Source organism: Geotrypetes seraphini, chromosome 14 (genome assembly GCF_902459505.1).
Source record: "Geotrypetes seraphini chromosome 14, aGeoSer1.1, whole genome shotgun sequence".
Lineage (NCBI taxonomy): Eukaryota > Metazoa > Chordata > Amphibia > Gymnophiona > Dermophiidae > Geotrypetes > Geotrypetes seraphini.
In genome coordinates this window covers 73557078-73581952 of record NC_047097.1, presented here as the reverse complement: position 1 = coordinate 73581952, position 24875 = coordinate 73557078, and the positions used below count along the sequence as shown (strand labels likewise).

General features: G+C 42.7%; 2 protein-coding genes and 1 non-coding gene across 6 annotated transcripts in view; 2 read left to right on the top strand and 1 right to left on the bottom strand.

Annotated features, from left to right (window-relative positions):
* The window catches only part of MAP2K1 (mitogen-activated protein kinase kinase 1), a 43631-nt gene extending 42287 nt beyond the window's left edge, over nt 1-1344 (bottom strand). For both annotated transcript variants that reach the window (XM_033919561.1, XM_033919562.1), the window contains exon 1: nt 1206-1344. In XM_033919561.1, coding sequence (XP_033775452.1) covers nt 1206-1285 — 80 coding nt within the window. In that variant the 5' untranslated portion in view covers nt 1286-1344. The remainder of the gene's footprint in view (nt 1-1205) is intronic.
* On the top strand, nt 1322-24475 carry TIPIN (TIMELESS interacting protein). 3 transcript variants are annotated; one of them, XM_033919563.1, is made up of 8 exons: nt 1322-1475; nt 8273-8429; nt 12782-12884; nt 14685-14760; nt 15449-15571; nt 17242-17305; nt 20772-20969; nt 22300-24475. In XM_033919563.1, exons 1-8 carry the CDS (start codon nt 1377-1379, stop codon nt 22488-22490), a joined length of 1011 nt encoding a protein of 336 aa, XP_033775454.1. In that variant the 5' UTR covers nt 1322-1376; the 3' UTR covers nt 22491-24475. The 3 variants fall into 3 exon arrangements, with proteins under 3 accessions (XP_033775454.1, XP_033775455.1, XP_033775456.1); XM_033919564.1 differs by having other exon boundaries at nt 1354-1475; nt 8337-8429; XM_033919565.1 differs by lacking the exon at nt 1322-1475 and adding an exon at nt 1642-1794.
* On the top strand, nt 18832-18960 carry LOC117348723. Its single transcript, XR_004537045.1, has one exon.
* Nucleotides 24476-24875: the final 400 nt, after the last annotated feature.

Here is a 24875-nt window from a genome sequence, read left to right as displayed (position 1 = left end):
TTACTAGAGATGGAACTGCCCCAACCTATTTTCATTTCCCCAAGACTCAGTGCCTGTGACTACATCCATGTGACCTCCGACATAGCTGTCTCAGGCCAGGGATTTTATTACCATACTCCGATCTGCACACATAGTTTTCCAAGATAATGCCCCCTCCTTCTCCCCTCTTTACTTTCCTTTAAGCATTTCAGTCTAAACGTACTGAGCTCCCTCTCTACAGTGACCCCTGGTCCTTTTCAATGTGGAGCTGCCCTCCTGCTTTGTGAAATTATCTGAGAAATATTTTCTTTCAGCCATTGAGAAGCAAAAAAGGGAAGGAGACCCCTACCAGCAGCAATGGAACAAACGTAGCACTCACTTAAGTGGCCAACTGAAATGTGCAGGAAAACACAAATATAGGTGAGCTCTCATTTCTTGTCTTCCTCAACAGTGTATATACATGGGTACAGCCTATGTACGAGATGAGAATGAGGTGAAGAGGTATTAGGTTGATTCTGTAGACACAGGGCTAGGTTTACACCTGATGTTGGGTGAAAGCGCTGGACCAAACGGCACCTGTTTTCAGCATCTCCTCTTCTTGACACACCTACCTTTATGTCCTGCTAACTCTCCTTTTGTGACAGCCATGGGTGCACGACTTCAGTGTCAACCTTCCCTTTCCCTATCAGGGAGAGATTTTTTGATTCGATTCACTTTTCCTGCCCAATCTGTGGGTTTCTTTTTGTAACAGCTTCACCCACTTAGGTTCTAGCTCAAACTTGCTTGTCTAACACCAGCTCTTGCAGGAGACACAGTTCAGATAAGACATATTCTAATCAGAAAACAGGAAATGCAATTATTTTTGGTACCTATTGTTGTCTGCTCATTTCATGCTGGTCTCTTCCATTTTTGCACCTTCCCATGCATGTCTCTCACCCCTTTGCTGCATCCCTCCCTTCGTGTCCTTTCTCCTCTCTCCACCCTTCCAACCCCCCAACTTTCGGGCAGAGGCTGCTCGTGGCCAGGAGCAGCCCATTCAGCCTTTAGGAGCCTCAGGTCTGCACCAGCCCCCCCCCCCCCGCGCCTACGAAGGGGGGAGGGGAAAGGCGGCGATTTGCTCCCGATTATTTCAAAGCATTTGGCTTTGCTGATTTCTTTGTGAAAGTCCCAGAACTAGCTGCGCCTGCGCACACGAAAGCCGGGCCTCTCCTTCGCCGCGCACTTACTCTGCCGGCGCCGTGCCATTGATGGCGGAGCCGTCGGGGCTCGGCTTCAGCTGGATCGGCGTCGGCTTCTTCTTGGGCATCGCTTAGCGGCACGGCGCGAGCACCAAAGCGCCAACTTCCTCCCGCTGACGCTCTGCAGGTGGGCGGGGATGAACGGCGCGCCGCCGGCCAATGGGAAGAGGCGAGGCCGGAAGTGCGTCTTCGGCTCGAGGAAGGAGGGCGGGCGGGCGGCCTTGGCGCCACATTCTGCTGAGAGAAGAGCGGCGCGAGGTAAACGGAAAAAAAAAAGGCGAGAAAGAAACGTTCCCACGGGCCTTCTCCGAGTTCGACTCTGATTTCGGAGAACGGCATAGCAAATTGAATCAATCGAATAAAAGCAGTTGTGTGAATAATAGGAGGAAGCTGGAGGAAATGTAATGCTAAGACGGAAGAGCGGGACTTGGGTGGGATTCTATGGGATGATCTTACGGGTTGAAAAGCTAGAAGGTTGCCTAGGGAAAAGCCCTGTAGAAGACTCTGGAGGCCGCACCTTCAAAAGGATGGAGTGGAGCAGAGGTGGATGGCAGTGGTCTCAAACTCGAGGCCCTCGGTATGTTTATCAAAAAAGTAAAATAAAACAATTTCATGATCTCTTTAGCTATAAATATAGGTTCAGCACGGAACCTACAGTTAAAATTCTTGGAGTGCTGTTCGATAATAACTTATCCTACCATGAACACATTTCTTCCATTGTTAAACACTGTTTCTATAAGCTTCGACAGATAAGATCAATCTCCAAATTTCTCTATCCTTCCTCTTTAAAGATATTAATCCATTCATTCATCATAGCTAAAATCGATTATTGTAATTCCCTTTTTCTAAATATCAGCCAAAAGGAAAAAAGAAGACTGCAAATCATTCAGAACACGGCCATAAAGTTAATCTACAATGCAAAAAAATTCGATCATGTCTCCCCATTATTAATTGATGCACATTGGTTGCCAGTTAACCATAGGATCCTCTACAAACTGATGTTCCTAATTTTTAAGTCTCTTACATTCAACGAACCACAATTTATTTTAAAATCACTTATCCCATACAAACCTCAAAGATCTTTGCGTTCATCTAGTCAAAATTTATTAACTGTGCCATCATTAAAAGTTATTGGAACAAGAAGAGCAGAGATGTTTACTGTTGCAGGGCCACAATGGTGGAATTCCCTTCCCCATTACATTAGAATTGAAAGCGATATCCTAGTATTTAAAAAGCTTTTAAAATCTTATTTTTTTAAGGACGCTTTTGATTTATAATTTAACTAATGGATGCCTAAATCAACTTTTACGTAAGAAAAGCTTTGAATAATTTTACCCTACCTCTCGTTCTCTCCTGGTTTTTTGTTTTTTTTCTTCTCCCCCATTGTAACTTTACCCTTTTTCCCTCTTTCTCATGTGAGTCTTTATTGATTTTATTGTAATTATGTCATAGTTTCTATATTATTATGTACATCGCCTAGAATTTCGAAATAGGCGATTCATCAAATGTGAAATAAAACTTGAAACTTGATAAATGACCATATTATTATTAAGACTTAGCCAAAAGGAAAGATTTAGAAAGTATAAAGAGTTTGACCTCATGCAAAATGGTCATTTCTTTAATAAGACATGAACTATTTTTTCTGAGGCCCTCCAAGGACCTACAAATCCAAAATGTGGCCCTGCAAAGGGTTGGAGTTTGAGACCACTGTTTTCAAGTTTTATTAGGATTTTATATACCGCCTATCAAGGTTATCTAAGTGGTTTACAATCAGGTACTCAAGCATTTTCCCTCTCTGTCCCGGTGGGCTCACAATCTATCTAACGTACCTGGGGCTATGGAGGATTAAGTGACTTTCCCAGGGTCACAAGGAGCAGTGTGGGGTTTGAACCCACAACCCCAGGGTGCTGAGGCTGTAGCTCCAACCACTGCGCCACACACTCCTCCCATACACACTGGTGTATGGGGATAGACTAAAAGATCTCAAGATGTATACAGTCGACTTCACCTAAGTTCACGTGGGAAAAGCACATCTTCCGGTTAGCCACACCCTACCACCGTGGTCCCTTTTTTTTACATTAAAGTCAATGGACGTAAACTCTGGATAGTTGCACTTCTGATAAGCACACAATCCGCTTATGTGCACTGATGTCCCACCTCTATTCTTTCACATTACATTCACTTCGGTAGCTGCCAATACTGTCTAAACGACCGCCTGACTAAAAAGTGGTACTCCTATTAAGCACACGTGGCAGTCCAGAGGCCTTGCACCTAAGCAGAGTCGACTGGACTTAACTGCAGCAGATGAATCCAGACGAGTGGGTTAAGTCCACCTACCAGCAGGCGGAGATAGAGAGCGCAAAACTGAGCTGTGCCATATATAAAATGGTCTGCTCACTGCTACTTGGGCATTCTCTATCTCCTTAGGCTAATGGATAGTCTCTCCTGCTGCTGCTTAGCATGGCTGGGACCTGCTCCAGGCGCAGCTTTGCTGACTCTGAACAAGAGGTGCCAGCTTTGATGGTTTTGTGAAAGGGAGTATAAATAGCTTACAAAAAAACCCAAAAACTGGACTTGAGTGTATAGCCCCCAATAGAGACTAAGTTATTTAACTTGCTTTTTAACTAAACTTTTTTCATACCACCCTCATAACTTACATAATATAAATGTGTAATGCATTTTGTTTTCACTCATTTCTTTAACTGCATTTTATGTTTATTAAAATGCTTATTTCTTACAATATAAAAAATCTGGAAACTCACTGGACTAGGTATATAGCCCTTGATGGAGATTATATTGTTTAACTTGCTTTTTTACCAAACTTTTCAAACTACCCTTGTAGCTCACAAATTGGATTGACATCCCCAATTGCAAGTAACCTGTAATCTCCGTATATCTGTCTTGCATATGAAAATATGCAAGGTTCCATTCTTACTCTTAGAACCCGATGGGTACTTTTATTTATGATCTAAGAACAAATTAAGTTGTGAGGGTGTTGACCAAGATTTGTGAGGAAAATTGAGTCATATGAATCAGGGTGAATTTGATTTAAATCATGCCTGTGCCATGAATGGATTAATGGAATTCATTTACCCAGAAAATATTGCTAAGGAGTGGTAGTTTTGCACACCCTCTCCGGAAGTTTTATGAGCCAATGATGTTGGTGGAGGAGGTTCGAGCTTTATGCCTTACCTAAAAAAAACCTGAGGCTTTTCAACTTTAAAAGTAGAGTATTATTTTGATTATTTACCCAGAAAATTAAACATTGCATGAATATGCAGCCTCATGTTACATAATTAAAAACTTTGGTAATCCTTATTCCAGTGCAATAAGTGAGATATTCTAGACATCCCAATGACTGCGTGCCATATGCAGAACAAATTTTTCTGTGATTCTACTCTATTTCACTGGGAGCTCTAGCACCACTTGTAGTTTTTCCCTTCTGCATGTGTGCCTGAAGGAGTGTTTCTGTTCTGCTCTCCCTTCTTTCTTTTATTATTTAGTGTTTTGGTCCCCTTTTTGGTGATTCTTTGTGCTAAAGCTCTGCCTGTGTTGGGAACACACAGACTTCGGTCTGCAGCTGACAGGCCGATCCTAGTGAGTACCTGTTAACCAGCCTGCATTGGTTTCTTAGGAGCTCAGGGCCGTCTCTGCATTTTTTTCCTCCTACTGCCGAACAGAGGTTTGAGTGCAGGTTGTTAGGCATACCTAGGAGACTCAGCGGTGTTTCTTGCGGTGCCGGCTGCATTTTTTCGCCTCTACCCTTTCCTAAGCATATCAGTCGGTCCATGAAGGTGGAGGTAGGGTCAGGCACCATGTCTGATTGGCAGTCAGAAGATCAGCATCGAAGAGGCATTCCCAACATGAGGCAGTGATTTTCTGATTCCAGCTACTTTAAGAGTGCTGAGTCAGACTGCAGCACATTTCCAGCACAGGTCACAGTGAGTAAGGCTGTCACAGCCTGTGAGGTGGATTGGGAGGGGTCTGAATTTGGCAGTTTTGAAGATTTCTGCATGTCCCCCTGTGTTTCCCCCATCTGAAAAGTCCTAAAAACACTGTTTTTTGTGACCGTCTTGGATTTTTAGATGTGGACCTTCTACAGCCCAAGAAACCCAAAGTGAAGTCATCTAAGAATTACTCTGCGCCCCAGGATCCAGAGGCTTTAACCTGGATGAGAGATGCCCTCTTCAGATAGGGGGCAAGCTATCAGTGTTCCTGCAGGCCTGAGACTGCATTTTGTCTGACCAGTGGGTTCTGGACATTATTCGATCAGGCTACAAATTAGAATTTGCCTGGCCTCTGACGGACTGGTTCGTGGACTTTCCTACGGGGCATCCGGACAAAGTAGTCAGGGTGCAAGCCACTATACAAAGATTATTGGATATTCAAGCTATAGAACCAGTGCCACCCGATCTCTCAGACTTGGGCAGATACTCCATATACTTTATTGTGCCAAAGAAAGACTGAAAATTGGAGACCTGTTCTGGATCTTACACGAACGAGGCTCTCAGGATTCTGCGCTTTTGTATGGCGACAGTAATGTCTGTCATAGCAGAGGTGGCTCTAGGAGAGTTTCTTGCCTCTGGATCTCATGAAGGCTTACTTGTACATTACAATATTTCCAGCTCACCGCAAATTTCTGCACTTCCATTCTTGGAAAATCATTACCAATTCCCGGCTCTGCCATTTGGCCTCGCAGTGGCTCCTCAGACCTTCCCCAAGGTGATGGTGGTCATGGCAGCTCACTTGAAGAAAATGGGTTTGCAAATGCACCTGTACTTGGATGACTGGCTGATCAGAGCCACCTCGTTTGAGAGTCAATGCACTGTGGATCAGGTGATCTGGATACTGGAAGATCTTGGTTGGATTATGAATCACAGAAAGAGCAGTTTGTTGCACACGCATTCCATGACATACTTGGGTGTTTTGTTCGACACGGCAATGGGTTGCGTCTATCTTCCAAAGGCATGCAGACAGAAGCTAGGGTCCACCTTGGGGGTTAGCATCCAATAAAAGAATCTGGGTGTCATTGTAGACAATATGATGTAACCTTTCGCCCAAATGTGTGGCAGTAGCCAAAAAAGCAAACAAGATGCTAGAAATTATTTAAAAAGGGATGGTTAATAAGACTAAGAATGTTATAATGCCTCTATTGCTCCATGGGGCGACCTCACCTGAGTGTTGCATTCAATTTTGGTCTCCTTATCTCACGAGAGATATAGCAGCACTAGAAAAGGTTCAAAGAAGAATGACCAAGATGATAAAGGAGATGGAACTCCTCTTGTATGAGGAAATACTATAAAGATTAGGGCTCCTCAGCTTGGAAAAGAGATGGCTGAAGGGAGATATAATTGAAGTCTACAAAATCCAGAATGGATCGATTTTTCACTCTATCAAAAATTACAAAGACTAGGGGACACACGATGAAGTTACAGGGAAATACTTTTAAAACCAATAGGAGGAAATATATTTTCATTCAGAGAATAATTAAGCTCTGGAATGCATTGCCAGAAGTTGTGGTAAGAGCGAATAGCGTAGCTGGTTTAAGAAGGGTTTGGACAATTTCCTGGAGAAAAAGTCCATAGTCTGTTATTGAGAGAAAGACATGGGGCAAGCCACTGCTTGCTTGTCTTGTATCAGTAGCATGGAATGTTGCTACTCTTTGGGTTTTGGCCAGGTACTAGTGACCTGGGCTTGATGGACCTTTGGTCTGACCCAGTAAGGCTATTCTTATGTTCTTATATTTGACAGAGCTCAGTTTGTTCTTGTTCTCCGCATTCTGGTGGATGGACATAACCCACACATCTCTGGATTCATCTGCTGTGAGTAAAGGAATTCTCGTTGATCTTAAGCATTGACTTGAGTCGTATTTCTTTAATTTGGAGGGCAAATCAGATTGCAGAAAGCTATGAAGTATTTTAAAAATCAAGCACGGGCATTTCAATTCCTCATCCCTTGACTGGTAACTAATGTAAATTTTACTAAACTAGGTGTATGTGTTTAGTAGATACTGTATGTGCTGTTCCATTCAAAGCAGAGACAGCAAAGAACTGGCAAGTGAAGAACTCATGTTCATAGGGTTTCTAAAAATAGTAGAAGGCAGCTCACAGTATTACCGTGTTTCCCTGAAAATAAGCCCTAGCATCATTTTCGGTGTAGGTCTTAATATAAGCCTTACCCAAAAAATAAGCCCTAGTCCCGGGATTCGCCGGCAACTCTTCAACCCGGCCCCCCCACCGCACAACCGAACCCCTGCTGATCCTCCATCCTTCCCTCCCCGCCGACCACAAGACAGCCCTACCTTCAACTGAAGCAGTGTCGGGTCGGCAGCACTCTAAACAGGCTGTTTGGCCTTGTCCGTCGGGGATTTCACTCTGCCATGTTACTGATGACACTATCAGTAATGCGGCAGCGTGAAATCCCCGATGGACAAGGCCAAGCAGCCTGTTTATAGTTCTGCCTGCCCGACGCTGCTTCAATTGAAAGTAGGGCTCACTTGCGGTTGGCGGGATGAGAAGAATGGAGGGTCAGCAGGGGTTCGGCTGAGTGGGGGGGCTCAAGGGTTCTACTGCACAAGGGATATGAAGGAGGGAAGGATAGAAGCTGGGCAAACTTCTGCTGCATAGGGGGATGGGAAGGAGGAAAGATGCTGCACATATGGGGAGAGAAAAGAAAGGAAGAATTGGGATGAAGGAGAGGAATGGAGAGATGATCATGTGCATACCCCGAAAATAAGACCTAGTGCCTTTTTTGTGCCCCAAATGAATAAAAGACACTGTCTTATTTTTGGGGAAACACAATACATACATATTTCAGAATTTGTGCAACATAAAGATCCCATACATCAGCAAAAATCATAAGATTAAATGTCAGATGACCACATTTGTGAAGTTCTACATATACAAAATAAGCTCTGAAATAAGCTATCACATTTTAAAGCCTAATGAAGTTCTTTGAATGAGTGCCATGAATTTATCATTTGGTATGGAATAGAAGGCTACGTCTCGCAGTGTGTTTCTAGTATTGTAAATCGTATGTCTAAAACTCTGTTGTAGAAAACACAAGGCTGGCTGGAAAAGATGGTGGATCCATTTGAGAACAATTTGTTTGATCTTCCAGATTATGAGCACACAGAAGATGAATCATTCCCTCCTCTGCCCCCTCCTCTCTCTTTGGGGGTTGAAGATGAGGCTGAGCACTTTATCAATGGAGGTGGGTTTATAAATGGGTTGCATGCATTCTTCTGTTCATAACATAACACAAAATTTTATTTGTATACCACAATACACCATGAAGTTCAATGTGGTTAACAGAAATTAAGTAGAAGACCGTACATGAGAGGTGAAGGTATAAGAAAATTTGAATAAATAATTTAGCAGCATGATAAGGTCAGTGTCAAACACAATCATGATTAGGTAGTATGGCAAAATAAAAAACTCAAGTAAGTGAACAGCTTTCAATAACCAGTACAGATATAGATACAGACCCAAAAGCGGGTGGCAAGAGAGGGAGGAGGTGCTAGTTAGTAAGAGTTGTATGAATCTATGCATGGAGCTATTTTCCATCATGAAGAGTGTGGGGCACAGGGTGTAATGCTCTACTAGGAATTTATTGAACAAGTATGTTTTTAATCCTCACTTGAAATGCATGTATGACGAAGAAGATCCTGTAATGGGGAGTAATTTCCGACTGAGGTGAGCTGCTTGATAGGATAGTAGTTTTGTCACATAAGCTTTTTAAGGTCTTCCATGCAGGGAAGTGTAGGCAACTATGGAGTTGGAGCGCAAAAGGCAGGTCGGGGAGGTAAACTCAAATACTTACATCGTGTACTTTGGTAGGCCATAAAGAGCCTTATACATGAAGCTGCCCAGTTTGAATAATGAGTGGGTCTTGATCGGGAGCCAGTGCAGTTGCTTGTAGTAAGGCGTGACATTGTCGGTTTACCTTAGGCCGAAGATAAGGCGCACAGCTGTGTGCCGAATTGTTCGGAGTCTGTTGTAGTGTTTCTTGGGGCATGGTATAGATGAGGCTGTAGTAGTCTAGAATGCTGAGGATCAGGGCTTGGCATAGGATTTGGATGGGGAGAGTATCAAAGTAACAGACAGATCATAGTTTCCAGAGTGCTGCAAAACCATTGCGAACTACAGCAGCGATTTGGCTTTCTATGGTCATCTTTTAGTCTAGAGCAGTGGTTCTTAACCTGGGTTTGACCGAACCCCAGGGGTTCGGTGAGTCAGTCTCGCGGGATTGGCGGAGGTCAAAACACACCTCCGACTCATATAGCGCTTCAATCATCTATCAGTTATTCAGTGATTTTGATCAAGACTGATCGTGTACTCGGTTTCTTGATCTATCAATCAACAGCAGAAGTCACACTGATTTGCAGTAAATTTCATTATTATGTTGTTATTATTCGAAATATAGGAGAACTTTTTTGTTTTCAAAATTGATATTATTTTTTCCCTCACTGTATACCTATGTTTTGAATTTGTAAAAATCATATTTTATTTTTCCAATAAAGAAGGGTTCGGTGAACACGCATATAAAACTGGTGGGGTTCAGTACCTCCAACAAGGTTAAGAACCACTGGTCTAGAGTCACTGCTAGGATTTTGATAGTAGACTGAAGTGGTAGGGTATTACCCCTGATCGTAATGTTTTTTTCCTCATTGAGATTCGAGGGACTTGCGAGGAAGAACTTGGTTTTTTTTTTCAGGGTTTAGTTTCAGTTTGTGTATCATCATCCAGTTTTCCATTGTAAGGATAACTTCTTCGATTTGCTTTGATTTCTTTGAAGGCAGAGGAGGAGGACCATGATGTCATCGGTGTAACTATAGCTCTTAACTCCAGAGGAGGCTAGGTGGTTTCCCAGCGAACATAAGTATATGTTAAACAGGATTGGAGATAGGCCAGACATCATCACTCTTGGTGTCGCAGAAGAGGATGATGTTGAGATAAAGCAGAACTCTGCAGGGAGTGGTCCAGACAGTTCATTGTCGCGGAAGACTTGGTATGAGCTATTTGTTAGGAAACCTCTGAACCAATTCAGGACAGTTCCTGTGATGCAAGTGGTGTCCAAGCATGAGAGAAATATGTGGTGGTCTACAAATTCAGAGATGCTGCTTAGGTCAAATTGTAGTATAAGAGAACTGCTAAAAAGTTGGTAGATATCATTCATTAGTGAGGCTAGATCTCTCTCTGTACTGAATAGTGACTGAAAGCCAGACTTGGGGTTGTGAAGTATATTGTACTCTTCTAGGTAGTTGAGCAGTTGGTATACTAATCCTTCTCGTAGTTTCATAAAGAAAGGGATGGAAGCAATGGATTGGTAATTAGCGACAGAAGAAATTGGTTCCTTGTTTTTCTTAGTAATGGGTGTTATCATGATATGCCCTTTGTTCTCCGGGAATGTGTCATTATTGAGCATTGTCTGAGTACAATTGAAACATAAGCCCTGAAAAGTTGGTGGAGTGAGTTAAATGGTCTAATGAGCATTATCCATGTATGTAATTGGCGAAGAGCTTCTGAAACAGGTTCTGGTCCAGAGGGGCAGACTTTTCCCATATTAGGTCTGCTGTGTGGTTCTGAGGAGAGATTGCACATGGGTGTGTTGGTGGGGCTGAGCTTATTACGGAGCGACTGGATCTTTAAACAGAAGTAGTCAGCAAGATTATTGATGGGAGAGGATTCTTCCTGGGGTGCTAGGACTATTTTGGTGATGTTGGTCAGTTTGAACACTATCCTGAAGAGTTTCTTGGTGTTGATGGAGTACTCGCTCATCAACTGGAAATAGTAGGCTTTGCGCTTTTCTTTGAGCATTTGTTTATATTTATGTACTTTTTCGCACACCAGTGTCCCTTGTTGTCCTGGGTTTGATCTTTGTGCTATGTCCTCTCTAGGTGGTGGATTGTGCGTTTTAGGTCATGGGACCCTTCCTCAAAACCATTTGTCAGACTTGCGGATCCTTCTTTTTTTGCAGGAATTTGGGGGGCGGATCTGTCATGGACGTCGGTGCTGACTTTGTCCCAGGTAGCATAGAAGCTGTGGCTGCCCAACATGTAAACTTTTGGTGGGGAGGAAGTCTTTGGCTGACGGGGCTCAGGAATCCCCACCACCATAGTTATGAGATTGGGGGGGGAGGGGTGCCTCTAGAAATGAGATTTTTGGCCCACCCACTTTGCTCTCAGGCTTGCCCTAAATCAGCAGCCTGGCTACATTACTAGAAACACATAGGGATAGATTCAAGAAAAAGCACCAAAATTTAGGCACTAGGATAGTACACACTAAATGTGAATTCTATAATGGCAGTTCTGGGTGGATTGGTCATTATAGAATACTAGTGTAAGTCTGCACTTTTGAGCCTAAAGTTAGATGCAGGCACTTACATCATATCAAAGTAATGTAAGTGCTGATGACAAACTAAGAATTCTTCACAAAGTTTTTGAATTTGGGCCTGAAGGAGGGTACTTAAATGTGTCTTCTGGTAGTATAGCGTTTATTGGCTTGGGTACGTCGTGTTTTGCTTCCTGCCAAAGCAAGTTTAACCAAAACATGAAGTAGTCTGATCAAAGTGAGGGAGACCATTCTCCATCCTGCAGAGCTATATTGAGGTTTGTTGTGTCCACTTCCATGGTGATAACAAGGTCTAGATGGTGGCCTTTCTGGTGAGTGGGTGAAAGTGAGGGGATTGAGTACCCAAGGGATTGTAGAAAATTGAAGTTATCCTTGGCAGATTGTGTTGACCTGTGTTATTGTTGAGTTGGGGCAAAGGCCTATATCATGGCAGTGAATCAGGTTCTGGTGGTGAGATGAGGGATGGTAATGAGTGGTTAGTCTCCAGGGTGTGTCTTACTGGGACAGGCTAGAAGTCATCGCTCTTGGTGTCGCAGAAGAGGATGATGTAGAGATAAAGCAAATATATTCTCCGTCCCTCCATTCTTGCTGGGGGGGGGGGCTGCAGAGGTTGATTAGAAAGGTAAAGCAGCTTGCGTGGTATGCAGTGGTGGAGGAGGACGTGGGAGTTCTAGTGAATTCTGTTAATGTAGAATTCTTAAGTGTCTCTCCAGATTGACGCAGCTCACTGATGGGTAATAGCTCACCATGACCAGCAGATGGAGAATGAGACATAAACTTTTGGCTGTAGTACAAGTGGGCTGTGCAGTCCCAAGTACTCTCAGTCACCAGGAGGTGGAGGTGGTAAGCCTGTGCAGTATTTCCTGGTTTAGTAAATGCACATGAATCGAGTCTCTTTCATTTGAAAGGAAGCTCTGGAACGAGAGGGCATAGGATGAAGTTAAGAGGTGATAGGCTCGGGAGTAATGTAAGTTTATACTTTTTTACAGAAAGGGTGGTAGATGTGTGGAACAGTCTCCTGGAGGAAGTGGTAGAGACAAAGAATGTCTTAATTCATGAAGGCGTGGGATAGACACGTGGGCTCTCTTAGAGAGAGGAAGAGATAATAGTTACTGTGGATGGGCAGACTAGATGGGCCATTTGGCCTTTATCTGCCTTCATGTTCCTTATTGTAATGTAATGTTGAGGAGAGTGCTATTTTATTTCTTCTAGTTGAGGATTCAGATGGAAACAGAGACTCCTCTGCAGCAGAAGAAAATCCTTTGACTGTCAGGAAATCTGTGAAAAGGCCCAGGCCTAAGCTGGATGCTCAGAGGTAAAGTGTTTGTCCTAGTATGCTTTCCTTTGTAGTGTAAAATAGTAAATTGGATTCTGTTGAAAGTAATTTAGAGAACTAGGTTCCATTGCCCTTTCTTCAGGGGTTTTTTCTTTTCCACTTGACCAATCTCAGCAAGTATGGGTGGACTCAGAATTTTCTCTTTGGTATAATATAAACTAAGGAGTCTTCCTGCTTTTCTTTAGCATATCTCCAGACCGGTACAGTTCATTGATAGGTAATAGCTCACCATGACCAGCAGGTGGAGACTGAAACAAAAACTCTTGGCTGTACTACAAGTAGCTATGCTTCCCTCTAAAATACCCAGTCTGTTCTCGGTCTCTCAACAGGTGTGGTAAGCTGTTTTCAGTATTACTTTGGTTAGTGTAGGGCTGTTGGAAATTGTTTAGTGGCCTTGTACCCGTCTGTTGCCGGACTGAGCTTCGGGAGACCCTTTTTGGGGCTCTGTTTGACCTCAGGGATATCACACCTGATGGGTCACAAGTTGGGTCCCTCCCCCCATTTCCTCCACCTCCCCAAAATTTTTATAGAGGAGCTTCAGCTATAAGCCTTGCCACCAATATGGCAAGGCATATGGTTTAGAGAGCCAGTGGAGTCTGTTTTGACAGAGAAACAACAAAAAAAAAAATTCCTGAGACATTGCCAGTCTGAAGGGAGCCTTCAGTTCATTGTTATTGATTTTTATTGCGAACCAGCACATTTTTCTGTTAGCTAGTCACATAGTGCGCAGTGAGCACTTTTAAAGAGGAAAAGTGCTCCAGAGGTGAGGTCAGTGCAGCTGGCCTGTGCTCGACGAAATTTTCCTTTCGGGTTGTCTTTCTCTTTGGTGAGGGTCTGGACAGGTTGGTTCAGACCTTAATGGACTCTAAGGTGCCCCGTCTTCCTGAAGACCATGCCCGCCTGCGTGGGGTGGTCTTGCTTGGGGACGTGTGCGTGATTTCTGCAGATTTGCCCTGGTTGAGGGGCAGTTTACTTTCCTGGCGCCGGGTCTCACCGCTAGACCACCAGGTAAGGTTCCGGGGAGGCGGGGGTTGGTCAGAGTCGGCTGAGAAGTTATTTGCGATTTTTCACACTTCATGGTCTGACTCTGCACCTAACTCCTGCGAATACCGAGGGAGAAGTATATTACAACCAAAAGTTTTTGTCTTAGTCTCCACCTGCTGGTCATAATGAGGTATTACCAATCAGTGACGCTGTACCGTTCTGGAAAGTCTAAAAGAAAGAAAATTAGCAGGTAAGAACCTTATTTTGCCTTCCTTTTGTGTCCAAAGAATAATTGTTTTTCTAATATTCTAATATTTTCTAAAATGGTTAAGGGCTGGAGGAGCTGCCGTACAGCGAAAGATTAGAGAAACTGGGCCTCTTCTCCCTTGAATACAGGAAATTGAGAGGGGTCATGATCAAAACATTCAAGGTACTGAAGGGGATAGACTTAGTAGATAAGGACAGGTTGTTCACCCTTTCCAAGGTAGGGAGAATGAGAGGCCACTCTCTAAAGTTGAAAGGGGATAGATTCCGTACAAACGCAAGGAAGTTCTTCACCCAGAGAGTGGTAGAAAACTGGAATGCTCTTCCAGAGTCTGTTATAGGGGAAAACACCCTCCAGGGATTCAAGACAAAGTTAGACAAGTTCCTGCTGAACAAGAACATACGCTGATAGGGCTAGTCTCAGTTAGGGCGCTGGTCTTTGAACAGAGGGCTGCCGCACGAGCGGACTGCTGGGCACGATGGACCACTGGTCTGACCCATCAGCAGCAATTCTTATGTTCTTATTCCCAGGTTGGTTTCTGAACGAGGCCTCCCAGCACTACGACATATGTTTGATAAGATAAAATTCCGAGGGAAAGGGCATGAGGTAAGAAATTGAACAGAATTTAAACATTTCAGAAGCATTTACATTGTATTTAATCCAATTTTTATTTTTTCTCTCCCCTCATTTTTTTTTCTTAGTATTTTTATAATCACAATGTTTTTAATACCATGTTTGTTGAAATTGTTTTGATATTTTTAGTTTTGTAAATCGCATTGGATTTAGATACTGCGATTATATCAAACATTAAATAAACTTGAAACTTAGTAATCCTTTCAACCTAGGGTCCAGCACTGTGAACTTATCAGGCTCTTTATTCTGTAACATGTCACTGGGAAAAATGTTTAATGAATCACTGTAATAGTAAAAATCACTCTTGAATTGCTAGTATAAGAGTGAATTCAGAGATAAAAGCAAGTACCGTAAAACTGCATCTTTCTTTCCTAATTCTGTGTGGTGCAAGTATAGTGCAGTGATTGAGTTTGCAGTTTTAGACGTGCCAGCATTTTTAGAAGACATAAAGGTAGCAATAGTTTGACATACATGAAGGATCATGATATTTGAGATGTCCAGTCAGCATATTTGTTCCTCCGTGTTGAAGGACTACAATACTCTTATGGAACAAACCCTTGGAATTCTATTTTTGTTTTGAGCAGGTAGAAACTTGATAGCATGTTTCCCAGAGACAGAAAGTGGCACCTGGGATGAAGTTCATGCTGCTTTCTTCTTACAGGCAGAAGACTTGAAGACACTGATAAGGCACATGGAACACTGGGCGCATCGGCTCTTCCCTAAGCTGCAGTTTGATGATTTTGTTGACAGACTGGAGACACTGGGGAATAAGAAAGAAGTTCAGGTAAATGTAAAGAGGATCTTGCAGTAAGGTCTTTCCCAGCTCTCCACAGCAAAAGACTAGTACAATTAGTGTGGAATAGAGTTTACTTGTACGTTACCAATAATTAAATCATCATAATTTATTCTTAAATATAGGCGAAAGGTTTGTTTTGTCATTATGTCAAATTTGGAAGTATGTCTATGGTGTTAGAACAGGCCAGGCAATCCTGATCAGTTGCTGAGATCCTGTCACCCCAAAGGAGGTGATTCTGACTATTAAGTTGTACTTCCTACCACTTGCCAACAGCCACACACCACTTCAGCTAAGCTGATGAGAGAATATTTAGCCTGCTTTCTGAACTGAAGGTAGCTTATGAGCTTTGTGTATATATGTCATTTCCACATCTACCCACCAATAACTTCTGTGTTTTAGGGTCCCAGGCGCAAAAGAGGAGCGGGACTTGAGTGTGATAGTATGTGATGAGCTTAAGGTGGCCAAACAGGTAGAAAAGATGTCTGTGAAAGCTAGAAGGATGCTAGTGTGCATAGGGAAAGGAATGGCCACTAGGAAAAAGGAGGTGTTGATGCCCCTGTATAAGACTTTTGTGCGAGACCTCATTTAGAATATTGTATACAATTCTGGAGACAGCTACTAAAGTGGTTGGTCTTCCTCATAAAGCATATGGGAACAGACTTAAGATCTCAATATGTATATTTTGGAAGAAAGGCAGGAGAGGGGAAATGATAAATGCACATGAGGCAAGTCTTTTTCAATTGATTGGAAGCTCTGGAATGAGGGGCATAGGATGAAGATAAAAGGGGATAGAAGTAATGAGGTGGGCAATGGGTGAGGCTCCCACTTGCATAAGAATAGCCTTACTGGGTCAGACCAGTGGTCCATCAAACCCATTAGCCCGTCCTTACGCTGGCCAATCCAGGTCACCAGTATCTGGCAAAAACCCAAAGAGTAGCAACATTCCATGCTAGCGATCCAGAGCAAGCAGTGGCTTCCCCCATGTCTTTCTCAATAACAGACCTTACATAACACATGCCCTTACCCCATTTAGGTACCTACAGTTATATCAGGTCTATAACTGGTGGAGCTTTGGTGCCTAGATTTTAGGTGCGCTGATGCTGGGTTATGCTATGTATTTTATTTATATACCACCTATCAACAGAGGTTGTCTAAGTGGTTTACATTCAGGTACTCAAGTATTTTTCCCTATCTGTGCCAGTGGGCTCACAATCTAACGGGGCATTAGAGGAGTAAGTGACTTGTATTAGAGGAAAGACCTTGCCAGGGCTGGCCACGAGCAGCCTGTTTTGAGACTGCCTCCTGCTGACCTAATGGTGAGATTTAGAATTCATGGGCAGAATTTGTTGGGCAGACAGTGACTCAATGGACCACGCAGTTCTTTATCTGCTATCATTTACTGTGTTACTATGATTGCAGGATCCCAAAAAGAGCCCTGGGCTGTCACAAATTAGGGTGGGGGGAATACCTAGCTAAAAGAAGTGTTTGCTGCCAGATCCCAACCAATTCATCTGGAAACTCACAGGAGCAGGGTAAATGACTGGATTCTCTCAGTTTTTCTATCCCTCCCCAGTAAAATCAAAATGCAAACCTGCTGATAAATGAGGCTGCAGAATACAGATGCAATTTCAATGTACACTTAATCTATATTTCCTCAGACCTGCCTGAAGCGAATTCGCCTGGATGTCCCCATTATACATGAAGATTTTATGACTGATCAAGGTACATAAGCCATTTGACTGTTCTTTTTTTTTCTTTGGGTCTTCAAGTTAAACATTCACTGCACAGTTTTTCTTGACTGAGTTTGAGATACCAGTTTTAAAACTCTTGTTAGGGCCCACTTGAGCAACCATAATCATAGTGTCTTTCACAAAATCAAATTCTTTGTCAACCTCTCCAGACCAGTACAGCCTTCACTGATGGGTAATAGCTCACCATGACCTGCAGATGGAGACTTGAGACCAAACTTTTGGTTATACTACTTAATAGCTGTCCCTCCCACTATCTAACAGTCTTCTCTCAGTCTCCCACAGGTAACATAGTAAATGATGGCAGTAGGTGAGCTGTGCCAGTCTCCCTTTGTTAAAGCTGTTGGAATTTGTTTAGGGCCCCTTGTCCCTGTTCTGGTGCCAGACTGAGCTTGGAGGGGCCCTGTTTAGGGGTACATCCGTTCTCAGGGGTGTCTACCTCCCCAATACAGGTAAGGCATATAGCTTTGAGAGCCAGTGGAGTCTGTTCGGTAAAAAAAAAAATTCTGAGGCAGTGCCAGTCTGAAGGGGTCCTTCAGGGCTGTGTAATTGAATTTTTTATTAACTGGCACTCTTTATTTTCAACTCGGTCGCGTATTGCACAATGAACACTTTCACTGGGAGAAAGTGCTCCAGATGCGAGGCCTGTGCAAGCGCTGTGCAGGCCACCGCAAAGGGGAAACCTCATCGGCATTGGGTGCCGGCATCCAGGCTTCCCCTTTGCAAGTGCCTCGCTCGCCGGCAGCTTATGGCAGGAAAGCCCGGGCTTCCCCCGCTGCCCACGCAGGGATTTCCCCAGCCGCCTACGGTCAAGGAAACAAAATTTCCCTTACCGCCGAAGTTGCTGGGGATTCCCTTTTCACTGCTGCCGGCTTACCTGCTTTAGCGGCTGGGACAGTCTTCCAAAGGGAGCACACCTAAAGTTTGGGAGACTTGTATTCTCTCATTTGCTTAATAGCATAGGGGTATTTTGTTTGCCTACATTTGCTTTGTTAAAGTAATACTGCTGAGCTGGGGCTGCATGGTGCCTTTTATAGGGCACAGCTCATTGGTCTCTCTCTCTCTCTCTCTGCTGGCTGACAAGCATAACAACCCATGAATTCTGGACTGGTCTGGTTGGACTCAAGGAAATAAAATTTAAAAAATAATATCAAATTTTTCCTCCTGTGCTTTATTCTAGGTTTCCTTGAATTTTGTTAATGTTTTTATTTCCTGTTATCTTTTCTTTTTTGGGGGTGGAGGTTGGCAGAGCAACTATTTTCTCATGCTGTTCCTGAATATGCCTTCATGGAGCCTCTGACCATGAGCTGCATCACTTGTGCAAATAAAATTTCCATGCAGAAGGTCCAGGTGTGATATGATCTGTGTGAGCAACTGTTAACTCCTCTATGTGTATGAATGGATTATATTCATGGTTTCCTCCTGCAGTTCTGTAGTCGGGGTTAAACTATTGTCAGGATTCAAGTCCCTCTACTCTGACCTTCTTCCAACTCCTCAGCTGTGACTGTCCTGTGCATGGTTGCATTTTTCAGCAATAAAATGTAAGCTCAGGCTGTCACACACAGCAAATGGTTCCTGCCGACAGGGTCTGTCTAGGTATCAGGTACCTGTGCGATGGCTCCATACACACCTCAACATAAACACTGCATAGAATTCTGGGTCTAGGTAGCTTTGTTTCCTAAAATACTTTCACTGATGTGTTTGCCATTTGATATAATTTAAATATATCATTAGATTCCAAAAATTAATCAATATACACAGTCACATTTTTCTCCTCCTCTTGAGGGTATAGTGGAGACTAGCAGAGCCCGATTCAAATCGATTCGATTTGTTTCCAGAAAAAACACTCATGAGCAGTAGCACCAACCCCCTTGCTGCCGATCTTTTTTGCAGAAGCCTGTTCGGGCTTGCCCTCTGCCAGAGTCCTTTCATCTAATGTAACTTCCTGTTTCACGAAACAGGAAGTTACATCAGAAGAAAGGACTTCAGCAAATGGAATGCTTGTGTGAGTAGATTGGCAGCAAGGTGAGCCCACACCTCCCTGGCTTCTTTTCTTTAGCCTTTTGGTTTTTTTACTGGTTACTCCTTCCCGGAATCGATCCGTTTACCCTTCTACCCCCCAACAGTAGGGTTATCTAATTCCCTGCCCCCGCATCTACCTTTAATTTGATGCAAAAGTTGTTGCCGAGCAATGTTAGCAAATGCGATTCACAGTGCTACCCTGCCACTAGTCTTCTCTCCATTGCGGCCACCCCAGTGGAAACAGGAAGTTGTCACTGAGGGTAAGCTGCAGTAGAGAGAAGATGCCAGGAGCAGCAGCAGGCGAGCTCTATGAATCACTAGATTCGCTACCGCCATTGGCAACAAATTTTATGCGGTGAGAGGCATGTCCTGTAGGCAATCAGCCGGTGCCTACGCCTCGCCTCTCCAGCCCTCTTCCCTGCTGGCATCACCCCATGTTTCTAACTAATTTTAAAGCTGTGTTATAGATCAGATGTTCCTATTTTTGATGTGATATTGCCTTGGTTAAATCAAATGTTTAAACTTAAGCTGTGTTGTTTTTTGTTTTTAAATTTTTATTTATAAAATTTTCATTCTTACAATAAATGAATAGTATAATATTTAGTTTATAATAATTATAGTTGTATGTACAATATCATTTCATATATATTGAATCCCTTTCCCCTGTTATTTGTTTTTTCATTTTTCCTCTTTCCTCATATTAATTTCTATATTTCCCTCCCTAACCCTATATTATTATTATCAATGTGTTAAGATATCTGATCTTTAGAATATTTTGTCAATGGATCCCATATTTTCTTAAAATTTTTTATATTTCCTTGTTGTAATGCCAATATTTTCTCCATTTTGTAAATGTGACACACCGAGTTCCACCAGAATGTATAATTTAGCTTGGTATAATCCTTCCAATTTTGTGTGATTTGCTGCATGGCAACTCCTGTCAATATTAAAAGCAATTTGTTATTGTTTGCTGATATTGGACTTTGTGTTCTCATTGCAGTACCAAATAATATGGTATCATATGAGAGACCAATATGATTTTCTAGTAATATGTTAATTTGGGGCCAAATTAAATTCCAAAAGGCTTTTATGCAAGGACAAAAAAAAATTAAATGATCTAATGTCCCTACTTCTATTTTACAATGCTGTGTTGTTGAAATTGAATCAAATTGAAATATTTTTCCCTGAATTGGGCAGCACTAGTGGAAACCCATTTAAACCTCATGTTAATCCACGGTCTCCTCCGTGTCTCAGTTCAGCAAACTTATATCCCACTGCACCCCATATAAAGCTGATTATATTTGGGTAGGCTGAAGACAGATCTCTTTTTAAGCTAAAGCCTTTAGCACTGTGATGCATGAAAAATAACAGCCTCTGAATTCCTCCTCAAAAAGTCCTTTTGTTTTACAAATTGCAAGGTGCTAATATTGGATTGGACGAGGCATCAGATGATCTGGAGCTATTCTCTGAAAGTGTGCAGCAGAATCCTCCCTCCCCACCCCTGTCTGGTGTTTTCCTGAGTGAGGAACAGAAGCAGAGGATGGAGAGGAACCGGCAGCTGGCCATGCAGAGAAGGCAGGCAAAGACACAGAGCAGTACTCAGGCACAAGCTGATGGTAAGGTGGAGGTTTATCATTCTAAAAGGCTCCTTTTCATGTTTTTCTAATAAATTTGCAATACTTGACTTTGGTATGAGCCATAAGAACTGCCATCTCTGGATCAGACCTTCGGTCCATCAAGTCCGGCGATCCGCACACGCGGAGGCCCAGCCAGGTGTACACCTGGTATAATTTTAATCACCCATATCCCTCTATGCCTCTCGTAAGGAGATATGCATCTAGTTTGCTTTTAAATCCTAGAATGGTGGATTCTGCAATAACCTCCTCTGGGAGAGCATTCCAGGTGTCCACCACTCGTTGCGTGAAGCAGAACTTCCTGTTATTTGTCCTGGACTTGTCCCTCCTTAGCTTCAGTCCATGTCCGCTTGTCCGTGTCACATTGGACATGGTAAATAATTTTTTTTCCTGCTCTATTTTGTCGATTCCTTTCAGTATTTTGAAAGTCTCAATCATGTCCCCTCGCAGTCTTCTTTTCTCAAGGGAGAACAGTCCCAGTTTCTTAAGTCGTTCCTCGTATTCCAAGTTCTCCATACCTTTTATTAGCTTCGTTGCTCGTCTCTGCACCCTCTCCAGCAGTTTTATATCCTTCTTTAGGTTGGGAGACCAATGTTGGACGCAGTATTCCAAGTGAGGTCTAACCATTGCCCTATAAAGTGGCATTATAACTTTCTCCGATCTACTCGTGATTCCTTTCTTTATCATGCCTAACATTCTATTTGCTTTCTTTGCTGCTGCCGAGCATTGTGCCGACGGTTTCAGGGTCCTATCTATCAATACACCCAGGTCCTTTTCTTCTTCGCTCTTACCCAGAGTTGCACCTGACATTCTATACTCGTGTTCCTTCTTCTTTCTGCCTAAATGCATTACTTTGCACTTTTCCACATGGAGCCATGGTGAAGGGAATGGAATTTGCATTATACTGGAGCTGAGTAGTAGTGGCTGTGCTTTGGAAGAAGGGCTGGCTTGCAGCATGGAGCTTTTGCACTTTTCAAGCTCATGATCTTAAGTTTTGTCCTGTGCTCTTTTCACTTTCTGCTATTGTCTAATCTGTAAATGCAGAGTTGAAAGAGGAATTGATAGTCATAGATCTCAACCCCACTAGATTCTCAACCCAGCTGGACTCATGTGATGACTTGGCTTGCAGTGCTGAGTGCCTCCAACTAAAGCAAATTGGAAATGTCTGTCTTTAAAACTGCAGGTGTGATAAATAAACTATTTTATTGCTAGGCTTCTTTAAAGTTGTACAGAATCAAATTGGAGCAACCTGAAAATGGCTCAAAGTGGTAGCGATGATTAATTGGTCTTTTATTATATTTTCTTTCTGTAGATATGGAGTCTTTTCCCCTGGCAGATACTTCTGTGAATGAAACACAGGACCTAGAAGATCAAAATGTATTGGTTTCGGTGGAGTCTGCTTCTCTTGTCACCCACCACACCACTGTGGAAATAGAAACAGGCACAAGCACAACAACTGTTATGGACCATAACAAACAGTTGGAAATAGTTGAAGAAATCTAGGGTGCTTGAGTCTTTTGTATTCACTCAGTTTGGTTGCAAATGGCTGTTAGGGAAAAAGGGTGTTTTGTATGACATGTTTCAAGAGTGGCAGCACTTGTCTCTGCTTGCATCCCACGAGCTGGCTGACTACAGACTGCTTTGAGTTGGTTTTTCTATGTCTGATTCAGTTTCAAAACTGCAGAAAAGGTGCTGAACCATTACTATGATTCCCTTTTCTTTTACACCAGCCATATGGAGGCCTTCTCTAATTACTGTTTAACTTTATGCTGTTAAATGAGTGAGTTTTGATATTGTCTCTGGCTTTTTTTTTCTCTCTCATTCTCCTCTTGAAAGTTTACAAAACTCTCTGTGCCTTAACTAAATCATTGTAGATTTTAGGTGTGCCAGTGCTTCTAGCTAAAAGCAATATTCATCTCATTTGTACAATATAAATGTAAGTAATAGACTGAGTTTTTATGTTTTATTTCCCCATTACTAGTCCTAGGAAGCATTCCCATGCAAGGGATAGAACAAGATGACATGAGGGGGAGTTAGGCTCAGTCCTGCTCACACTGGAGTGATGAATCCTGCCTATGTTTGGCTTCCCATTTAGAAAATCATCTGAATTCTGCCTCACAGACCAGGTGCAATTACTCACTTCCACACCAGCCATGATGTATAGCTTGGTTTGTGGCTGTGAAGCCTGCTTGGAATTATATTCCAGAAGCGATTGAAGGTCACCCTCTCATGCTTAGTCAGAGAGCTCAGGCACCATGTTGGGGACAGTTCTGTTACTTGCATTCAGATCTCTTTTCTGTGTACATGCTGCTAACAAATGTTTAGTTCCCAGCTGTTATTGACAAGTGCTATTGGTTCTTAAAAGAAGGCTCCTGGTGGATTTTATTGCATAGGAGGAAAGTGTGAATTCTGCACATGTAGCAGTCCTAGACCAGTTGCCAGCCATAAAAAAGTCTCCTTAAAATCCTACTTAAACAAGGCCTTCTTTATGCAGCTGTTATCACTTAATAGCATACCATACAAATGCAATTCTCAGGAATGACAAAGACTGTCAATCAACTAACTGGATTATTTCAAGTTTTAATTCTTATTATACAAACTTATCAGTGATTTTTTTGTCTATAAAATAAAGTCCATATGTCCCTGCCTGACAGAACTACCCAAAGAATCCCACCAGGCTTCACATGCAGTTATGTTAATTATTGTAGAATACCTGTGTAAGTATGCTTTGGCTGCAGTTGTTGTAAAGTAAAAGTGAGGCTGTGTCGATATTTTAGCTTCCGTTACCTTTTCATTTTATTCAGTCTTAAGAGCCACCTTCTATATTAAAGGTAAACATTTTTGTCAGCCTTCCAGACTAGGAACTCAATTTCCCTGTCCCCATGAGTTTTGTCATTGTCCCTGTCCCGTAAGCTCTGCCTTAACCACACAAGTCTTGAACATTTATGATTTTAAAATGTTTGAGGCTTGTGCAGATGAGGACAGAGCTTGGAGGAATGGGGCAGGGACTGGAAAAATTTGCCCCATGTCATTCTCTAATCCAGATCAGTCCAAATGCTTGGATTATGCCTGCCTGCCAGCAGATGGAGCCTAGAACTGTATAATAATCCTGTGCAGTACCTAGCCAGTACTTTGTCTCTAGCAGATTGTAAACATGTAATTTTAGGCCCGCTCTGGGGGTCTAATTCAAATTTATTTATAACCCACTATACCTTGACAGTTCAGAGCGGTTTACAGCAAGAGGATCTGCCAGATGCAGATGAATTACATATTGGATTACATTAATTGCATGGCTGAAGTTCTTTTTTTTCTAATTTTTTTTTTTTAATTCTTTATTCATTTTCACTTCAATTAACAAGTATACAATATGGCTGAAGTTCTTAAAACAGATTTTTCAAAACAAATACATTCTAAATGATATTATTTCTTCTGTTAGTATTGATTAGTTTTATGATTTCACTTGCTTTAATAAAAATGCTGTTCTCTTCCATAAGCCTCCTGTGTCTGGGGTGTTGGCCCATGAGGGGCCACCTTTACTCCAGGGGTGTACATCTGGGCAGCTAGGTCCCTTCCTCCTTAGTTCCTCATGCTGAGAGAATCGCTGTGCCTCCTCTCCAGTGAACCTCACTGTAGCAGTGAGTACCATGTTGTTGGCAACAGCTTGCATAACTGTTAATTGATATCTCTATATAATATAAAATACTGAGTGGGTGTTCAGCAGTAGTGCTTGAACTTTTGGGAGTGTGCTTCCTTGGGTTAGCTGTGGCTTGTGGGCCTACCCTTCTTGAGCAGGTGAGCATTTATTCTTGTTGGGCTCTGGGGTTAGGGGAAGGCAGCAAGGCAAGAGTCCAGAGAGAAGCCATGTTTGTTTAGGGCAGTGGTCTCAAA

What these genes read in the sequence shown, in the direction of transcription:
- TIPIN (XM_033919563.1), top strand. Translation starts at nt 1,377, where the DNA reads ATGGGAAGAGGCGAGGCCGGAAGTGCGTCTTCGGCTCGAGGAAGGAGG. An exon ending in TGAGAGAAGAGCGGCGCGAG is followed by an intron (nt 1,476 to 8,272) that starts GTAAACGGAAAA and finishes ACTCTGTTGTAG; the next exon opens with AAAACACAAGGCTGGCTGGA. An exon ending in TGAGCACTTTATCAATGGAG is followed by an intron (nt 8,430 to 12,781) that starts GTGGGTTTATAA and finishes TATTTCTTCTAG; the next exon opens with TTGAGGATTCAGATGGAAAC.